Source organism: Hermetia illucens, chromosome 1 (genome assembly GCF_905115235.1).
Source record: "Hermetia illucens chromosome 1, iHerIll2.2.curated.20191125, whole genome shotgun sequence".
Lineage (NCBI taxonomy): Eukaryota > Metazoa > Arthropoda > Insecta > Diptera > Stratiomyidae > Hermetia > Hermetia illucens.
The window spans coordinates 20,845,127-20,866,181 of NC_051849.1; the positions used below are offsets into that span (position 1 = coordinate 20,845,127).

The 21,055-nt window shown below is 44.3% G+C and overlaps 2 protein-coding genes across 3 annotated transcripts in view; one reads left to right on the plus strand and one right to left on the minus strand.

The window, feature by feature from the left end:
• LOC119657436 (putative ferric-chelate reductase 1 homolog) overlaps window positions 1–21,055 on the minus strand; it is a 148,284-nt gene that overhangs the window by 73,592 nt on the left and 53,637 nt on the right. The window lies entirely within an intron of this gene.
• Window positions 16,357–18,471, plus strand: LOC119646789. The gene has a single exon (XM_038047374.1). The coding sequence runs from the start codon at window positions 16,357–16,359 to the stop codon at window positions 18,469–18,471; it is 2,115 nt and encodes a 704-aa protein (XP_037903302.1).

Here is a 21,055-nt window from a genome sequence, read left to right on the forward strand (position 1 = left end):
ACTAGGTCCAGTGCACTGGGTCCTCCCCTGGACATAACGCGTATTCGAACCCATCAAGGGCTGGCAACTTACATTAGGAAATTCAACCCTGCCTTCGAATAGCCTGGCTACTATAAATACGGATGCTCTTCCTGCTCAATCAACCTCTTATTCCGCAACAGGAACAGACTCCAGTAGAAAACAATTACTCCATCGATTACGTACCAGATGCAATGCTGGCTACCGTCTCATCTCCGAGATCATTACAAATATGTCCAGAAAAAATGATGGAGCTATTAGATCCGAACTGATTGCCTCCTACAAGAAGCTTCTCAAGCCCTTCAAACCTGGTCCCCAAGTTTTTTCCATAACTAATCGACTCGCTGGAAGAAAAAAGTCTCTCAACGTCACCTAAAAATGGGAAACCTCATGTTCTACTCCCGGAACGAAAAAATATCTACCTGGGTGGACTACTCCAGCCACTTATTCAGAGCCAAGTCGCCCGCGGACTACATCTGGAACTCGGCAGTCGCCACTGCTGTCAACGATAAAAGGTCGAGTTTGGAAGGGTCCTACCTATGCCCATTTCTCCCAGCCGCCCGGCTGACATAGTCAGAATCGGCTCGTTCGCTCCTTCTTTACTTCTCAAGAAGAAGTTGAACTTGCAATCATCCGGTCTAACAAAAAAAAATCATCGGGTTCTGACGTTATCTCCAACTTCATCCTACGCATGTGTGGGCTCACTATCAGTGAACGTTTCGCTATTCCAAGTAATGCCTGAATAACGGGGACGTCCCAGTATCCTTGAAATCAGCTCTCCTGGGACCTAGTCCCAAGGAGGGTTGCTTCGCCCATCTCAAAAATATGAGGCTTATCTCTCTTCTATATAATATTGGAAACATTTTTGAACGTAGTTAAATATGGAGGCGACCAGTTACACCAAGTGGTTCATCAACTTGTGCTCAAGGTGTAGGACAGCGAATCAATGCCTGACGATTGGTAACGAGGCATTATCTGTCTCATACATTAAAAGGCGCAAAACCGGGATGTCTGGAGTTCCTTATTAAGGCAGGCCTAGACCGGATACCGGGATAAAAAGGGAGATATCACACAGTGCAGCAATTATGAGGGTATCACGCTGCTGAGTACCATCTATAAGATATTTCCCACTATCTTGCTAGGCCGGATAGCCCCATACGCCCAGAACATCATTGGCCCATACCAAAGAGACTTCACTCCAGACAAATCAGCAACAGATCAGATTTTCTCTCTGCGGCAAGCGATGGAAAAACTGTTGGAATATAGACATCAGTTGCACCATGTATTCATCGACTTCAAGGCCGCCTATGATAGCATAGCCAGGGTAAAACTGTACACGGCCATGAGAGAATTCGGTATCCCAATGAAATTGATAAGACTGACTAGGCTGACCCTGACCAATGTGCGAGGACAGATAAAAGCAGCAGGATCACTCTCAAGACCATTCGACATCAACAACGGTCTAAGACAAGGGGATGCCCTATCATGCGTCCTCTTTAACCTGGCCCTCGAGAAAGTGATCCCTGATGCTGAGGTAAATGCAAGAAGTACGATGTTCTTTAAGTCCACCTAACTACTGGCCTATGCCAACGATATCGAAATTATGGGAAGAACGACCCGAGGCGTACAAACTGCTTTCATCCAGATCGAGCAGGCGGCGATTTGCGTGAAACCTTGGGCTGCATATCAATAAAGGCAAGGCAAAGTATATGGTAGCAACGTCAGCATCGAAAACCAACCAACCAACAACATCAAACCGCACTGGTCAAACAGAAAGAATAAAGATTGGAGAATACAACTTTGAGACCTTGATAATTTCTCCTATCTAGGGTCGAAAATCACAACCGATAACAGCTACGATGAGGAAATCCGCGCACGGTTGTTGTCAGCCAACAGAGTCTATTTCGCCGTACAAAAACTGTTCCACTCGAAACGTTTCACCATAGGGTCAAAGTTCAAACTGTACAAGACTATGATCTTTCCAGTCCTCATGTATTCGTCGGAGACTTGGGTTCTTAGCAAAAAGAATTGCGAACTCTTGGCCGCATTCGAGAGAAAAATCCTCCGAAGAATTTTTGGCCCCCCTCCATGAGGATGGACGATTCCGTCGCCTACATAACGACGAAATCTATGAGCGATACCATGACCGTCCGGTTGTGGATAAAATCTTAGTCCGTATGGATGAGGATGATCCCATCCGAAAAGTCTATAAGGGCAATATCTATAGTAGAAAAGGAAGACGAGGCAGACCGTGCCTAAGATGGAGCGATGGCGTAGGTCAGGACGCCAGACAGCTTTTAGAGATATCGAATTGGTGGACCTCGGCGAAAAACCGGGATGTCTGGAGTTCCTTATTAAGACAAGCCTAGACCGGATACCTGTTGTTGCACCGTTGATGATGATGAAAGTCCTGAGGGTTTAACGTGAGTACCTGCCGTGAAGGCATAATCCCACGGTCCTCTTTGGACACGGATTGATTTTGGGACCACAATCAGAGCCCCGCCATGCAAGCACAGCCGTCCTGATTTATACTGAGTGCTCAGCATTCATACCAGTTGATGCGAGGCCTATCTAACACCTCTGCCGCAACTAAGGAGTTGTACAGGGCAACTCCACGCTCGAGCTCCGAGGAGCTCGGCCCGCGATGTAGGCATAACCACAACCACCATGAAACTCCCACTAGAGGGCCAACCGCAAATAACCGGGCCGAGAACACATCCTCCACGAATTCTCCTGGAGCATATGCTCCCAGAGGGCCATCCCGGTTCCCATGATACCAGATTACCTCCGGTGGGGCTTCGTGGCAGAGCCACTTCAGATGAGTCCCTTGCAAACTCGGGTCTGATCGTCCTCCTCGAGTACGTTGGGACGGAACTCCCCAAAGGGTTAACTGGAATCAACCCGAGGCGGAGAACCGCAACGGAACCTTTCACCAGCTAACTACCGCTCTGCGTACAATACAACACAAAGGACATCACAAGGCAACACTAACACCAAACACACAAGACTGGTGGCTAACCACCGCGGCCACTAGGCCATTCGCCCATCAGCTGCAAGCGAAGCAGCGTCGAGAAGCTCCCTCCTTCGTCGGAAGGCAGCACCCGCGAACGCATTAGCGCATTTAAGTATCCCACTGCTAGCAAGGTACTGGCTAACTTCGTAGATACCGTTCAATACGTGAACGCCCATGTCGTCTAGATTGCGGATGTCACTGTACGCTGGACAGACACAGAGAACATGTCCTCCGAGTCAGCCCCACATAAAACACAATCCTGACTGGAGGCAAGGTTGCGCTTGAAGAGGAACCCATTCAAGCTAACATGTCCAGTCAGGAGCAATCCCATCTCAAGCCCAAAGTCTACGACGGGACTTCCTCTGGCAGACACATACCTGACGTACATATATGTGACCCGATCTTTCCCACTCTCGTCTAACACCTTTTTGACCGCAAGCGGCCCTAGCCCTTCAACCTGCTTAAAACTAACTAAATCTGTTTGCAGCAAAGGTACGCCCCTCCTGACCCTGTAGGCCGTGGCACGCCGGACTACCTCCAGATCAAGACCTGCATGGCGTCGATCGAGACCGTACGACACACTGGAAGACACGCTAACAAAGCCACTCGCTGACAAGCGTAGAGCAGCTTCCTGCCCCTCACCGTCAGCGACAAATCGCACAACATAGGAGGCCCATACGTAGAACATGCATGGAAGAGCCCCACATAAATGGATCTAGCAGCTCTCCTGCGTAGACCCCACTCACACCTCATAACACGCCTTAACATACACGCTAAATTTGTAAGACGTAGCCTGAACTCGCGCAGGTGGGCGACCAAAGACATGCGTTCCGCGATCGTAACTCCCAAGTAGGTCACTTTCTGCCAGATCTGTAAAGACAGTCCGTTCAACTTTACGTAAGGCGGACGACGTAGGATGCCTTTTAGCATCATCGCAACGGTCTTATCCGTATAGATCGCGACACCGACTTTAATGGACCACGCGTTAACGACGCGCTCAACATTCACCCACACACGCTCATTGACACCTTGGACGAATGCTCTTCTGCCATGGAAGTAGCTCTTCCACAGAGCCAATTCCAGGCAGCCACACTCACAAATTTTGGACAACACAGCCGACCAACTTAGGTAGTCAAATGCGCCTTTGAAATCAACAAAGATTCCAAGGACGTACTTGCGAGGACAACGGACAACAAAGTTCTTAACATGCATCAAGGCGTCGTCGGTGGACCTACCAGTACGGAAGCCATACTGCCCGGCAGATGTGAGATGGGATGATTTCACCCCCAGTCGCTGGACCATAATCCTCTCCAGGACCTTGCCAAGGGCCGGGAGAACAGATAATGCCCTATACGGCCGGGGAGTACTCTTATCCTTCTCTGGCGACTTCAGGAGCACAACCACCCTGGCAGCCTTCCAGAATGCAGGGAAATAGCCCTCCCGAAAGCAACAATCAAACAAACACTGGACATGAGATGGGATGGCCTGCCAGATGGCTTTGCACATCTCGCCTGTCATCCCATCCCAGCCAGGTGACTTCCGAGACCTGAGCCTCGCCATGCTCTCCTCGATCTCACAACTCGCCAGGGGAGGAATTTCTTCCCCTTCCTGAACGCGACCGTCCGGAGACACCGAAGGCTCGGATCTCGGAAAGAGTTCACCTAGCAGAGCGCAAACACTGTCACGCCAAGTCAGCATCGGTTCTCCGTTCACCCCGTAGATGATTATGAAGGATGACTAGCAAAGGGAGTGGTATATAGTTCCCTCATAATTCTTTCCATAACTTTTCTTCCAGAGAAGAATTTAAACCATAGCCAAACGCATCCAAGCTATATTCCTAAAGTTTCAATGAAGCTGCTAAAGTGGTTATTACCGCCCAACATCATCCGCCATGCATAGAATCAATTTAGACGCACAAAATGCACGAGAGGCGATTATTGTTTGCACAGACGCATCTAAAAGCATATGTAGTTGCTGGAATCTAAATAGACGAAAGTGAGTCTCATGATGTAATGTACTTAATGGGCTGGGTATCCATTTCTGTGGCTTTCCATAAAATCTGCCATACGCGGTGCACATCCATACTGGGACACATAAATTTTCCTCCCATTTTACTGGCACACACGATGCTAAGTGCTCTGTAAGGTAACTTGGACGCAATTCTCTACAGGTACAGGTATGCAATCTATGGAAATTGTGCCATTTATTGCTAATTTGTTCCACTAATTATTTTGTCACGATGAAAGTATACGGACTTATGTGGCTTGCGGTATATACACACATGTGTGTAATGTCCATATATGAAATGTTGATAGTGAAACCTGAAAAAAAACTTTTCACTTAGCTAACGTTACATCTGTATGCGCAACAGACTAGGAATTTGTGTGTTATATGCACTTACATATATTTATCTTTATATTACTGCAATTACATTCCAACGACAATTCTCTCCGTTATTATGGAAATGAAATTCACTTGCCAAATAATAGCGAATGTCCGACTTTTAAGGCATTCGACAATAGCTGTTTCAGAAAAGGGGTTTAAAGAGACTGTTTTTGATATGTTTGTTGGTTGGTTAAGTTATGAGGAACGGTATTCAACATATTATAGGATTGGTAGCGGAAACAACTGACAATGGCGATGACAATGCGATTAAGGGATAGAAGTTTGATTTCCAGATTATCATCTCCGAATATTTGACTCCTTACCATTCCTCATAACCTTGAGTTTAAGATGCCAAAACGAGTATTGGACCTTTGGAATAGCAGAGGTGATCCCCATATGAAGTGGTCACAAAAACCATGCTGCCCTGTAATAGGCCTGCCATCCGTCAACTGATCATCCCCTATGCCCACGTAACCACTGTTTCACAAGAAGCAGAGCAAATGGATAATGGTCGCCCACTCACAATTGGCATGAGACATTAAAAACCCTCTTAAGAAATGGAGGTACCAAGCGATAACAACCAGCGGACAAGTTCTGCTGAAAATTGAAATTTGAGTGTGCATTTGTCCCATTAGTACGTAACACGTAATATATCTACTTTCGGGTGATATTGACATTAAAAATCTTGAATTTGCAAAGAAGTAACAACTTTGACCTATTATAACTTTGTTGCCAGTAGTGCGATTTCTACCAAACTTGGTAGGATCATGTTCTATATTATAGCCTACATAGCTACTAGGATGAACCTATGGGGGTTCTGCAGCCAATAAATGAAAATTATAGTAATATACTATTATTCAATTTATTTGAACAGATATCAGTACGGAGGGTATTTCGGAGCCTGGCTACCATATACTGGCAGCACCTTGTTTTTTTTCAGATTTTTCAGGTAGATAGTTTCTAAGGGATGATCACTGTCGACTCCCCGCGACCTTTCCAACAAATGTCGGTAAGTAAGACGGCATCCGGAAAGTACTAATCGAGATTTGATTTGATACCCCACATAACTATATTTGGTGAAAAAAAAATCAAAATGTATGGGGACCCTGCCCCCTTAAATTCGACGTAAAAGGAGCGTTTATAGTTCCCACCTTTCCACCAAATTTGGTATCAATCGCTATTACCATATCCGAGAAAAATACGTGTGACAGACAGACGGATAGACGGACAGACAGCGGCATGGAAGCGGCAGAAGTTGGTACTTCTGTCTAAGCCTGGTAAACCTCCAGGTGAACCATCGTCATACCGACCCATATGTCTTTTGGACACGGTGGGGAAAATGTTAGAGCGGGTAATCTATAATAGATTACTCCCGGTTGTTGAGAGCCAAGGCGGCCTTTCAAATCGGCAGTATGGGTTCCGAAAAGCCAGATCAACTATCGATGCCATCAAATTGGTTAGTGGCTTGGCTGAAGATGCAATCCACGGCAAGGGTAGTACCAGCAAATATTGCGTGGTAGTAACCCTGGACGTGAAAAGTGCATTCAATTCGGCCAGTTGGAATCTAATACGCGAATCCCTAGCGAAAGTTGCTACTCCCGCCTATCTCGCTACTATCGTCGATAGTTACTTAACTGAAAGGAGGCTCTCGTATGACACCGATGGCGGACCCCAGGTGTACGTTGTTTCCGCGGTTGTCCCACAGGGCTCCATATTGGGCCCACTACTGTGGAACATCATGTGCAACGATGTACTTGATCTTCCCCTTTCGGAGGATGCCACAGTGGTGGGTTACGCTGACGACATAGCGCTGGTTGTTGTCGCAAAGCATCTCGAAGATGCTGAGTTATACTCAAGCGAGGCAATCAGTGCTGTCAAATGCTGGTTAGAGAGTTCTGGTCTGACGCTTGGGGAGGAAAAAACAGAAGCGGTCCTCATCACTAAGCGCCGAAAGAGAAATTACGCCTGTGTTAGAATCGGGAATCATATCATCACTTCCAAGCCGACTATCAAATACTTGGGGGTGGTGATAGACAAGAAGCTCAGCTATAAGCAACACGTACAGTATGTTTGTAATAAATCATCCACTGCTAGTATGGCCCTGGCGAGGATGATGCCGAAAGTGGGAGGGCCACGGCATACCTCTAGGTTGCTTATAGCCAGGGTGGTGACCGCAATCATGCTCTATGCGACCCCAGTTTGGAGCGAGGCGTTGCAGATGTCAATTAATACTAGCAAACTGAATGCAGTCTACAGGAGGACAGCACTGAGGGTATGCTCTGCCTTTAGGACTGTCTCAGATGATGCAGCATTCGTCATCTCTGGAATGATGCCGATTGACATCTTGGCAGATGAGATAGCGAATATATGAGATAGCGAATATAGCGGTGGGAACGCTCGGGAAAGGGTCGGTGGACTCACAGGCTCATTCCTGCCATCAAGGAGTGGTTGGAGAGACGACACGGTGAGATTAACTATAATCTCACCCAGTTTCTCACGGGACATGGAGGATATCTCCAATACCTTCACAGGTTTCAATTGGAGACCTCACCCGACTGTCCAAATTGTGATGGAGTCCCAGAGGACCCAGAGCATGTATTCTTCCACTGTTCGAGATTTGTGGAAGAAAGGGGGAATCTAGAGAAGACTGTAGAAGAGGTGCTGGTACCAGAAAATCTGGTGTCGAAAATGCTAGCACATCAAGAGAATTGGGATGCGGTCAACTCCATGATCGCATCCATTCAAGATAAACTGCGAAAGGCAGAGGAAAGGAGAAAAGCGCGGTCACGTGCGCTGCGTATAGAAGAATGGGATTAAGGTAGAGTGAGCTGACTCCGCCCCGTGATGTAATAACTTATGGTGGTTCCGCGGGGCAGGGAGGGGGGGTGGTTTTAGTGGGTAGAAAATTCCACACGCTGGTGTATCCAGACCAGTGTCTTTTGAAGATTTCCACCTCCTCAAAAAAAAAAGACAGACAGACAGTAAACCGATTTTAATAAGGTTTGGTTTTACCCAAAAAAGGGTCAAGTTCGGCTTGAAATTAAGGCCGGAAAAGTCCAGATATCAATTTTTCGTAGCAATAAACAACTTGGAATACCGAAAGCTCGCCGCTTTGGGTATAAAGGTTTTATGCTCATTTCCGAAGACATAAATATTGCGCTGATCCTAAACAGACAAAGACTACTGGAAGCGTTTGCATTTTTGGAATTATTAATTGCAAATAACGGTGAGGCAAGCACATATCGTAAAGCCGATATGGGTTCGAACATTGACATCACTTTCGCTAGCGTTTTGCTTCTGCCTAAGATGAGGTGTTGGACTAGCGAAGAGTTCACCAACAGTAATTATCAGGCGGTAGTGCTTGAAAACAAAGAGCACAGAATAGCGTAGAATCTCAAACTGGCAGGTTCAAAATGGAAGGCTAACCTCTTTGATAAAAATGCGTTTGACTTGGTGATGAACTTCGCCAGTATGAATCAAGGATCAGCCGAAAAATTAGAAACGATACTGCAATGCCGAGAAGAGTTCCCGACAGAAGAAGTGCACCATTCAACAAGTGGAGTGAGGAAATAATGATGCTGAGGGCAAAGTGCCTGCAAGCCCGAAGAATCGTCCAACGGACGAGGAGAAGATTGAACATCCCGGACCTGCTCTCTACATTCAAACAATTGAAACATGATAAGCAGAGAGCCATCAAACAAACTAAAAACAGAGGCTTTAAAAACCTCTGCAAAAAGCTGACCTAAACCCTTGCGCACACCCTATAGAGTAGTGATGTCTAAAATAAAGGGGAAGAAAACACCGCCAGTAGCTTGTCTGATAATGGCGTCAATTGTGAAGGCACTGACACAGTCATCGAAGCAATCGGTGCAGCTGGTTTAGAGATCATACCGCGTATCACCGAAGATGAATTGTTCCAGGTATAAAAAATAAAGAACAAGAAAGCCCCGGGACCTGATGATATTCTCAATAAAACAGTGAAAGCGGCCGCCCACGCGAGAGAAGACATGTTTATACAAGCAATGCAAAAATGCCTCGACGAAGGGATACTCCCTCAAAAATGGAAACAACAGCGTTTAGTTTTGTTGCCAAAAAGTAACAAACAACCTGGAGATCCGTCGTCATATCGCCCAATATGCCTTATAGAAACTGGAGGGAATGAACGATGGGGCGAGACTGCTGAAAATGAAAGGGCCTTTTCCGATATGCAGTTTGGATTCAGGGAAGATCACTCCACCGTCAATGCAATAAAGGTGGTGGTAGACGCCGCTGCCACTGCCATAAAAGGTGAGAGATGATGACTGCGAAGTGGTCGTGTTGGACCTGAAGAATGCATTCAACTCAGTAAACTGGTCGCCATCAAAACATTCCTCATCCGAATGAACACTCCACGTTACCTGAGAAACATAGTGTATAACTACTTTAGAGACATTGAGCTAAAGTACAAGAGCGACAAAAGCACAAATTACTACCGTGTCTCAGCTGGAAGCCCTCAGGGGTCAGTGCCGGGTCCACTCGTGTGGAACATCAGGTATGATGAAGTCTTCCGCCTGCATTTACCAGGAGGTGTAAAAGTAATAGGCTTCGCCGACGATATTGCTGTTTTTGTAATTACAACGCACATTCACAAGTTGAGACAAGTTGAAGCGATCAGGAAAATCCACAGTTGCATGTAGAGTACGTCGAAAAAAAGGCATCACTTTCGCAAATGCTACCAAATATTGGCGGGTCCGAATACGTCAATAGAGTGTTGCTATCTAGAGTCATTAGCTCAGTCTTGCTCTATCCCGCTCCTGTATGGACTGCAGCATTGACGACTAAGGAAATCAGGAGAAGCCTATTGCGCTCGTACAGATTATATGCTCCGAGAGTGATTTGCGGCTTTCGAACGTAGACATCTTGCCTGAAGAGATGTCATGAATCTATATCAGGAGAACGACAGCTCAAGAGACTCTACAATTGATCAAGAGTAAGGAAAAAGGATCATCAATAGTCAGATGGCAGACCCGATGGGATAGCTCAACGAAAGGCCAAGGGACCTTCCTCGCCGCCACCACTGAGCACTGGACAGACAAACATTGAATCGATTTTAATAAGGTTTTGTTTCACACAATAACATTTAATCACTTACAAGGAAGAAAACGCCTCCAGTATTAATTAGTTTACAGATACTACCGCAAATCTGGTTGCCAACATGCAAGATCTTGGTATCAAAACTGTGTATTGGGAGATTCTAATAGGCTTTTCGGTTACTCAAAAACTGGGACGAGGCAACAGTAGGAAACCTCGATATGAGCATCAGCAGAATTACCCTTAGCTCCGGAACGGAGCTTTGCACTTATCAAGGAAACGACAAAGACTGGATACGTTGACAGTTCGCGTAACAACTAAGTGTGAAATTATATACCAGTGCAATAAGTCCAAAACGCTGAATCTAGAACAGAGGCGAGAAATGATAAGGAAGCAAGGACTATGCCACAATTGCCTCTGCAAAGGACATACAATCAACAATTGCCCATCCAAATCCAGATGTCGCCAGCATTGGCGGTGGCAAATATAACCAACATTTATCTAGCAGTCCCGACCAAGTTCAAGTTGTTTCAAACATTATCACGTAGGAATTTAGCTGATCCTTCAGGTATAATGCCTGGACGCATCGACATCTTGCTCGATGCAAATATGTTCAGTTCTTTGATGGCACCGGGTTTCATACGGAGGCCCCCTTGTGTGATCAACACACCGACAAAACAGGTTCGGATGGGTTCTCCTTGAACCCACATCCAGCTCAACCCCCGTCAGATAAGTCACATGCTTTACCGACGGATTTTGGCAATGAATCGCATCACCTATCAATCAACCTTGGTCTCCAGAAGATAAGCCCGCACAAATACTAGGTGATTCTTAACAAAAAGCGCAGGTAAGGTTTTCTTAATTAGAGAAATGGCTAACTGGTGATGTAGCGCTAAAGTGATAATATAGCAAATTCATGGAGGAATAGCACCGATTGGGCCACATGGTAACCTCGACGGTCACATATGGGACCGCTAGTGCCCTATTTTAAGCGTTACAGACGTTCCGACAATTAGCTGAGGATGAAAAGTTTTACTATCCTCAGGCATGCAAAACCATTATCGACGATTTCTACGTGAACAACTTACTGATGGGAGGAGGCAACATTGACCAAGTGAAGGGTCTGCAGGATTTAATGGTAGTACTTCAAAACGGTAAAATTGCGGAAGTGGGCTGCCGGTCACGACCAGCAGTTAGCAACAATTCCTGACAGAAACCGCTTAGCGTCCAGGAGGATACACACATTAGGATGCTTGGATTGGGTTGACATCCAACTCCACCAAATTATTTACATGCTGGTCCCAAGCCCAAGTAAAGGAGAAAGATTTAAGGCAACATGGTTTGTACTATCCTCAGTGAAACAAAAATAAAATGTTGAGATCAGGGGAAGAGATAAATAAAGTATAGTTGGAGTTATTCCACAATGCTGAATCCTACTTGATTTCTCTTGGTGACAGGTCCCGCGACAGGCAAGCGAAGGAAATGCATCCAATGTTGTTAAAAGCAAGATGGTCGCGTTGAGTCGACGAAAAAATGCTAGGGCGTCTATCTCAGTCGACGCGGCAGGACGGGCTCCGGTCCTGTCGAGAAATGGACAAGGGTTCTTGACACATGGACGGCGTCAGAACGTAAGTAAGTTAGTTCGAGCAAAACAAATACGTGCCTGCACATTTGGATTATTTATGCATAAATTGGAGATACGCTTTCGTCGAGCACGTACATGTCTTGATCCTGGACGGAACCGAGGGCGGATTATCTTGTGCATGGAACGGCAGCAAACACAATACAAGTATAAGCAGGCGATGGCACAAATTTTCCCGCTGCACAATCTCGAGTGCGGAAAAATAGCGAATCTTTTACTTTTATTTTCCGCTAAATTTCGCGCGGGAAGCTCTTTCTGTTACCAGGAAAATCAGTCAATATGGACGTATCAAGTGGCAGCGCACGCAATCCCCTTGAATGGACCTCCCTCGGATCACCTCTGATGTTCAGTAATCACTTCAAAAAAATGAAACCGAAATGCAATCCAGCCAACGACAAATTATTTTTCAATATTCAGGGTTCTGTAATTCCTGATTTCCTTTTCGTACAGCGGGGGCTGTAATAATGAATAATGAATCTACTGATTCAGCCGTTCTGTGTAGTGTCTCTTGGCTCAGGTATTACTAGCATCGCATTGCCCGAATACGAAATTATCTGGTCAGAAAATATGACCGGAATCCGATGATTTCCCACAACTTTGGCTTTAATTTCTTTTACGCATTGACCGATTGAATATGAAAGATTTCACTTCTTTTGTCTCAAGGATTTATTTTCACAAAATTGCAACTTCTCACACAACGCACGCACTTTCTCTGCAATGCAACTGCACTCACCAGACTCCCTTATCAAATGACGACCACCGGTCCCGCTCATCTCAGCTGTCCATCGATCAGCCGGACTCGGCCTCACTAATTTCATTCGCGCTTCGTGGCCTTGAACTTAAAAGTCCACTCCGGCGCAGCATCAACAGCAACATACACGGTGCTGAAGTATGCAGAAGGTCATTCCCCTCAGCCGCGAACAACCACCTGCCCGAACCTAATAAATTGCAACACGAGCAATTTTATGAAAAATAGATTGTGAACTATAAAATTTAAGGGAAAGCGACCAGTGGTTAGATTGTTTAAAAATAAGAAAATTTGATTAGTTAAATTATTAAGTATTGTATTTAAATGAAGGTAGGGACGGGAATTGAAATAATTAAAGGGGCAGAAAAAATGTGAGGATAAAAAAAATAATAAGGTGAAAAGAAAAGAAAAAGAAAAGGTGAATGGAATACCGCTCCTATCGCAAAGCCGCAAACACTACACTTTATATATCCATAAATCCAATTTATAATGTATTTTTCGCTTATTTTAGGAGTTCGTTGATTCCAGCCGTTTCATTGCCGACTCGTAAGAGGTACACCTAGATAGATCGGTGTCAGATTTCGCCCTCTTTCGTCTTCTGCTTTGTTTGAATCATACATTTGATTTTAAATTCATGAGGGATTATACAAGACCCCTTTGTTTGAAATATGTAGGATGTTTTTATTTGACCTGTTAACCAGATCCCAATTATCCGAGCCCATGTAAAAAAAGATATCTATGACTTCTTCATGACAATGGAAATGCATAAGAAGTGCGCTCCATTTCAAAGTGACTTTACATTTTTGACAAAAGTTGAATTTATTAAAAAAAATAATTTGAATTAAAATGCATTCATGATTTCCCACAGAATTTTAAGTCATGGCCGTTCAAGATATAATTGTAAAATTTAAGATATGTATACTTCGAATTAAAGTTTTCAAAAATTGGCATGTGGTTCACATTACAGCTCTGCATGTTTTGTAAAGTGATTAGTTCCATTGTTCATTTCGGAAACACCTTGAAACAGGTTAGTCAACCACTTTCGTAGACTTTGAATGATTTCTGCATTCAAGTGTGTATTTCCACAAAACAAGTGAGGCTAATTAAACTAGAAATTGTCACTTTCAAGAAGTAAGTGGCCCCCACCTGGAAAGCCCTCCATGCGTAAATAAACAATCTATTTTTTTTTTCTTGGCTATGAATTGCACTTATTCATTGAACAGGAAACCGCATGCGACCAAAGACCTTCCGAAATTCCAAGTCATTGTTGTTTTAAACCACCATATTTCCGAGATACTGCCTGATCACTTAGTCATGAGTAATGGTATTAACAAATTGATATTTGTACTTTTCCTTATTGCGGACTATAATTGGCATCAACTCCTACTTGAAGTTTATTTTAACCGAAAACGTGTGGAATGTTAGCCATTGAGATAGGTATCTACATGAAAAATCTTTAATAAGTTGTGAGGGGAATATATGATTAGCGGATTCGGGTTCACTTCTCTCTGGTTGGTTCACCTCTCTACACCTTACATCATCCAAGAGATCATATCTCTCTACATTACATCTTTTAAAGGTTCATATCTTTATACTTCACTAAGATACTCGTCTCCAAAAAAACTCTTTGCTTCATAACTGACAAGAGAGGAAGTTACGAATTCGTTCCCCCTTAATTTGGTCAAATTATACAATTTTTCAATGTTTCAAGAACCCAACTCACCGAAACAATTACAAAATCAATCATAGACCCAAAGATGCCTTCTTAAGAAGGGAATTATGTCAGGTAATCTCGCTGTGTCACGAAAGTGTGACGAGACAGATGACTCTATAGGCCGCCAGCCAAACATTGCCAGTGCTCAACTCACTACTCTTCCCCAGAAATAGGCACGAGTACCACCAACTTAACCGAATGGACATGCATCAGTGCTTAAATAAATTACGTAATGTACTTCTAATGATGGATCGGACACTGGTCATCTTGGCCAGAGGCATCAAAATACCGAAAATAATTTGATATTCAAGAGTGTTATGGTCTTTTTTGTCTGGAGCCCCTCAAAGCCGGCGTGATCAGGGAAATCTGTATTCCGAACCAGGCTTGGACGCGTCGGTGTTTCTAATACAGCTCTCATGGAGCTTTGTTTTTGTATCTCAAAAAAATGAATTAAGACCTGTAAGTTCCAAGTGATGGATTGCCATTTGTGATGCTAGAATGACGCTGGAGATAGCTGTATGTGATGGTATTTTCATCATACTAAAGTGCAAGATTGATGTAGTTTTGCAGGCTTTGTGCCTCGCTTTCATGGCTTTAAAATTAATACTCTCTACAGTTTAGAGGAAGCATCGAATACTGATTGCTTTTAAATATTGCCCCAGAATGCAAAAAATCCTTCATCTCAACTGATGACCTTCTAAAGCCAATCTCAGCCAGGGAAACATTCATATGAGCGTATTCAATATTAGTTGTGATTGACTCCCGTAATATTGTTTCCTCAAATCAAGGAAGCACAGTACGATCGCCAAAGGAGTTGAGTGTCAGCTTTGACGGCTCATTTGGCTACACCTTGCGATTCCCAGAAGAATTGCCGGGTAGCAGTAACAATGAGGATATCAAGAAAAGGTAGCATCCTAGTTGATACGCTTGCTTAAGCGAGCACCTAATGAAGTAGTCAAACCATTCAGGAGAAAAAAACAAGGATGGAGAGCACGTCAATGATGAGATATCCCTCAGTTTCTCCACCACCACAACTTAAAGAGGGCGTAGTTCTAGACACCCTAGACTCTAAGTCTATGGATGAGACGATCAGTCAACTCAAACTGCAACCGACTTAGCGAACAAGCTTCACGCACTTCATTCAACGCCAAGCATCGCAAAAATAACGTCAAACGTACCTGTTCAGGCTGCAGTAAAAAAAAAACCGTCTGCACGCGCATCCGGTGCATGCAAAAAATATTTGCATATCCAAGGTGAATATTTTTCGCATGCACGCATATTTAGCATGTAAGCAATTTGTAATTTTTCTCATAGCAAGTAAGCATTTTTGTACACTTTTTGATATTAGCGCGTAAGCACTTTTGTACCTATTTAAGCGAGAACAATTAATAAAGAATTTAGTGTATTTTCAAGTCCCGAAGAACTAAGCCTTTTATTCTTCTCCAGTGAGGCTGCTGGAGACTTCGAAGATTTGGAAATATACTCTACTGGACTAAACTTGATTCGGTGTTCCACCCAATTAAGAAAGACGGACTCATTCGGTGTTTCACCCAATGAACATACTGACAGACTTGAAAACGAACTTTACTTGGTTTTGACTTGAGCAGGTGTTTCACTTGATCAAGAAGAAAGACTCACCCGGTGTATCACCGAGTGGACCTATCAGGAACAAAACATTTTTTGGTGACCCCGACGTGATCGGCCGATCACAACATTAAAAGGACACGAGGCGAGTTAATAACTTTGTGGAATTATCTTAGCCAATCATGGAGGCGATACTTGAGAAAGTTAACAATCTTACTCACCAACAAGATGTGACGGGCCAGGAGATTCAGCGTCTTTTGAGTAACTACCGGAAAGATTCGGTAGCTCGTAAGACAAAGGAATATCTCACGACGAGATTGGAACAATTGGAAAATCTCTGGACAGCCTTTTCGGAGAGAAATGAAAAGCTTGAAGAGTTAGCGCATTATCTTCCACCTCATCCATATTTCGAGAAACAATATTTCTCTTCAATGCAGCGCGAGTACACCAAGTACAAGGATGACATTGCGGAACGCCTTCAGGGTTTGGAAGGCACGTCCAAGTTGAATATCGATTTTGGTAAATCAGCCACGGGTGCCTTGGATACAAAGGCCACCAGGGCAGTAAACAATGCTCAGAACGAGCTTTCCAGCGATGTCGTGGTACTAATAAGGCAACAGGAATCAAGGATACGGGCTGTGGAAAACATTATGACCGGCATCGACACAGTTGAACAGGCACAACCCAAATCATACTACAAATTGAAGTCAGCTACTTTATCAAAGTACTGGGAAGAGTTGCGTCAAGGCCATCAGAATATATGGCAATATTCCAGCGATCCAAATGAGTTAGGGTACAACGAGGAGAATTTTCTCAACCTCGAAGAGCAAATTCAAGACACCTTAATATTTCTCGCGGAATGCCTTTCAAAGCTAGATCTTAGCATAGCTCCCGCTACAAGGACCTTTCCAAGCATCAACTTGTCACACGTGACAATTCCTGCCTTTGACGGCGGTTATGCACAATGGCAATCCTTCCACGACTTATTCCGCCAGATGATTCACGAGCAGCAATTGGGAAATGCTCAGAAAATGTGGTATTTGAAGAGCAATCTAAAGGGTGAAGCAGAGCGACTTATACGTCATCTGCCCATCACTGACGAAAATTATGACATTGCACGGACAACGCTAACAAACCGCTACAGCAATCAACGATTGATGGTAGCCACGCTATTGGATAGGCTCACACAGCAGCCGATGATTACTTCGGACTCCCCCAGTGCTTTGAAAAAACTTCATGACATTACGAAGGAATGTCTAGCAGGACTCAAGAACTTTAATATCAATATAGCTAGTTGGGATCCCATTTTATTACATATTTTACTGAAGAAGTTAGACAAGGTTACGCACGCCTTATACGAACAAACTTTGACTTCACCACGAGAACTGCAGCCGGTTGATGTATTTCTCGCGTTTTTGGAAAGACGCTTTCAGTCTTTAGAGGCCTTGTGTAGCGACAAGAGGAGTATGACTCAAAACAAACCTACAAACCGAACCTCGGCTTTAATATCCACCAAGGACAGTCAATCTTTACAGTGCAAAAACTGCAAGGGAACCCATCGAATCTACACATGTGAAGCCTTTAAACAATTGTCCATCTGGGATCGAGTAGCCAAAATCAAGCAGCTGAGGCTATGTTTGAGCTGCCTACGGGAAGGACATCGAAGTGCACAGTGCAGCGCAGGAAGTTGTCTTAAATGTGGCAAGAAGCACAACACTCTACTACATATGGACGCCAACAATCAAGACAAAACAACGCCCTCTATCACCGCAATTCAAACAACAGCCAGCGCCACCAAGCAAGGTCAAGTATCACGTGTTGTAAAGGACAAGGGTTCTACAAATGTCAACCATTCTATTGCATTATCAACGGAAATATCTGCATCAGAGGGGCCTTTTGTCCTATTAGCTACTGCACTCATCAAGGTGACAAACCAAAAGGGCAAATCGATAGAAATGAGAGCTCTGCTGGACAGTGGCTCCCAAATAAACATAATTACAGAAACAGCTGTGAGAAAGCTGGGACTACAACCAACTAGTTACCATATACACATTCGTGGTCTGGGCGGAGCGTCGCAACAATCGCAACAGAAGGTAACGTTGTCATTGCAATCAAGAATCACTACGTTTGCACGGAAGATAGACGCTATAGTTTTACCACATATAACATCCTCTCAACCATCGCAAGGTCTGAATTCAAGGAATTGGGCCATACCCGGCAACATTCAGCTTGCCGATCCTCATTTTGATCGGGAAGGGCATATTGATCTACTTTTCGGAGCTGATATTTACTATTAGCTACAGGGCAGATGCGGCTATCAAGGAACCTGCCACTGCTGGAAAACACGGTCTTTGGCTGGATAATTGCTGGAAGGGTTGCAACATCCTATCAGAAAGAGGTTACATGCGGCATCCTCAACACTGATGATTCCAAGCTCAGCGAGCAGATAGAGCGTTTTTGGAAACTGGAGGAACCGGAATCTACAGAGAACCTTGCGATGACAACACAAGAAATAAAGTGTGAAAATCATTTTGCTCAAACCATGAAACGAACGAACAATGGACGTTTCATTGTGAAACTGCCTTTCAAGGTGGATCCAGCAAAACTCGGCAAATCTAGGGGCAATGCGGAGAGGCGACTTTTCAAATTAGAATGGAGATTAGCACGAAACCCAGAACTACGCAAACAGTACAATGAATTTATGAACGAATACAAGCAACTGGGGCATATGACGGAAATAGATGAAGGAAGTATTCCGAGTCTTCATTACTTTCTTCCCCATCATAGCGTTCTGAAGCCAGAGAGCACCACCACTAAACTTAGAGTAGTTTTTGACGCCTCTTCGGAAACCTCTCCTGTATACAGTTTGAACGATGTACTTGCTACAGGCCCTACCATCCAATCCGAATTATTTACCATTCTCGTACGATTTCGGCTGCCTTGCTTTGTTTTTACTGCTGACATCGAAAAGATGTATCGGCAAATCCAGGTGTCGGAGGAAGACAAGAGATTTCAACTAATTCTATGGCGAAATGAGCCTAATGAACCTATAAGATGTTATCAGCTGAACACGGTCACATATGGTACTTCCTCTGCACCATATCTAGCCACCAAATGCCTACAAGAATTGTCATCACAGACAACGCATAAATACCCATCCGGTTCGACTGCATTAAGACGGGATTTTTATATGGACGATGTGATGTCAGGTGCAAACACCTTGACAGAAGCAACATCAACTTCGCACAATCTTGCAATCGGCCGGCTTCAAGCTTCGAAAGTGGTGTGCAAACAACAAGAATCTTTTAAACAACATTCCTGTTGAAGATCAGGCACTACAACTGGACATAACCCAAGAAGGGGAGGAAAACGTGAAGACACTAGGATTAGTTTGGACTCCTAAGACAGATGAATTTCAAATTAGATGCCCATACACGGAATCTAAGAAAGTAACAAAGAGATCAGCGCTATCAGATCTGTTCGATCCGCTAGGATTGATGGCACCAGTTACAGTTACTGCTAAAATCTTCCTTCAAAGGCTGTGGAGCCTCAAAATAGGATGGGATGAAGAAATTTCTTTAGAATTACAGGCGGAATGGTCAAGATATTATAATGACTTGTAGGGGCTGAATCAAATTAAGGTACCTCGTCACATATTTGGAGGGAAGGTACCTGAAAAAATACAGTTACATGTCTTTTCGGACGCTTCGGAAAAGGCGTATGGTGCAGCGGTATATTTACGAGCTATTCAGTCAGATGGGGTTCGCACAGTTCGTCTTTTATGGGCAAAGTCGAAGGTGGCACCATTAAAACGAGTGGACCTATCAGGATTAAGACAGTACCATTATCCTCATCCTCAACGGCAGAAAAACACATAACGCAGCTAGTTCAGCAATTCTCAAGTCAGCATGAAAATAGAGCTGTACGTAGTTAAACAGGAGGCTCACTCACTGCACACTCAGTCGGATAGAAACGTCAGTACTGTCGGTTCCGATCGTATTGACAATCCAAGTCCAAAAGTGTGGGCTGGGAACGAAACCCAGGGTATACGAGTATATTGTAACGACTGTAGGTTCAATTCCGTAGCCACCAAATGTACGAAAACATCGCTCAGTTATTAATGGCGATGAATGACCCAGTTTCACCATCATCATGTCACCTGGTTATATTCGACAAAATACGAAGGCCCAAGTGTGATATATGCTTTTATCAGCGCCAAAGTCCAAAGACCATAAAACTGAACATAAATTGGAGATTTCGGCTGCAACCGGACGCCAATTATCATATACGAAAGGATCAATCTTATGTTCAACCTCAGCCTAACCTAACCTAACTTAATTTCGACGGGATTTTGATAGTAGATTCATAGTAGCACACGTTTCGAAGACGAGCTCATTATAGAAAAAGGCCCTACCTAAAGCCTCCACTGAACTAAGGAGAAGGACACCCGAGTTATAAAGCGTAACTCCACTCTTGAACACAGAAGGACTCTCTCTACGATCTGGACATAAAAACAACCCCCATACAACTTCCACAGCGGGGCCAACCACAAATAACCGGGAACGCATGCCCCAAAAATTCTCCTGAAACATATGAACTCAGAGGACTATCCCGATCCCTATGGTACCAGACAACCTCTGGTGAAGCAGAAGCCACTTCAGGTGAGTCCTCGTAAAGACTCCGGTCTGATCGCCCAAGATCTCGGAGCATTCACTTACTGCATGATGACCAGCAAGTCAATGTCATTAGAGTGTTTCCCGGCGCCATCACATGGAGGTTCTCCTTGGCCACTTGGTGTTGATTTGGTCTATAGGGTTACTGCCCCATCTGCCTCCTAGCTATCTCTGAGCACCAATATGGAGTGGTGGTGAATCCAAGCAA

Excerpts from the sequence above, each read along its gene's own strand:
- LOC119646789 (XM_038047374.1), top strand. The coding sequence starts at position 16,357 with ATGGAGGCGATACTTGAGAAAGTTAACAATCTTACTCACCAACAAGAT.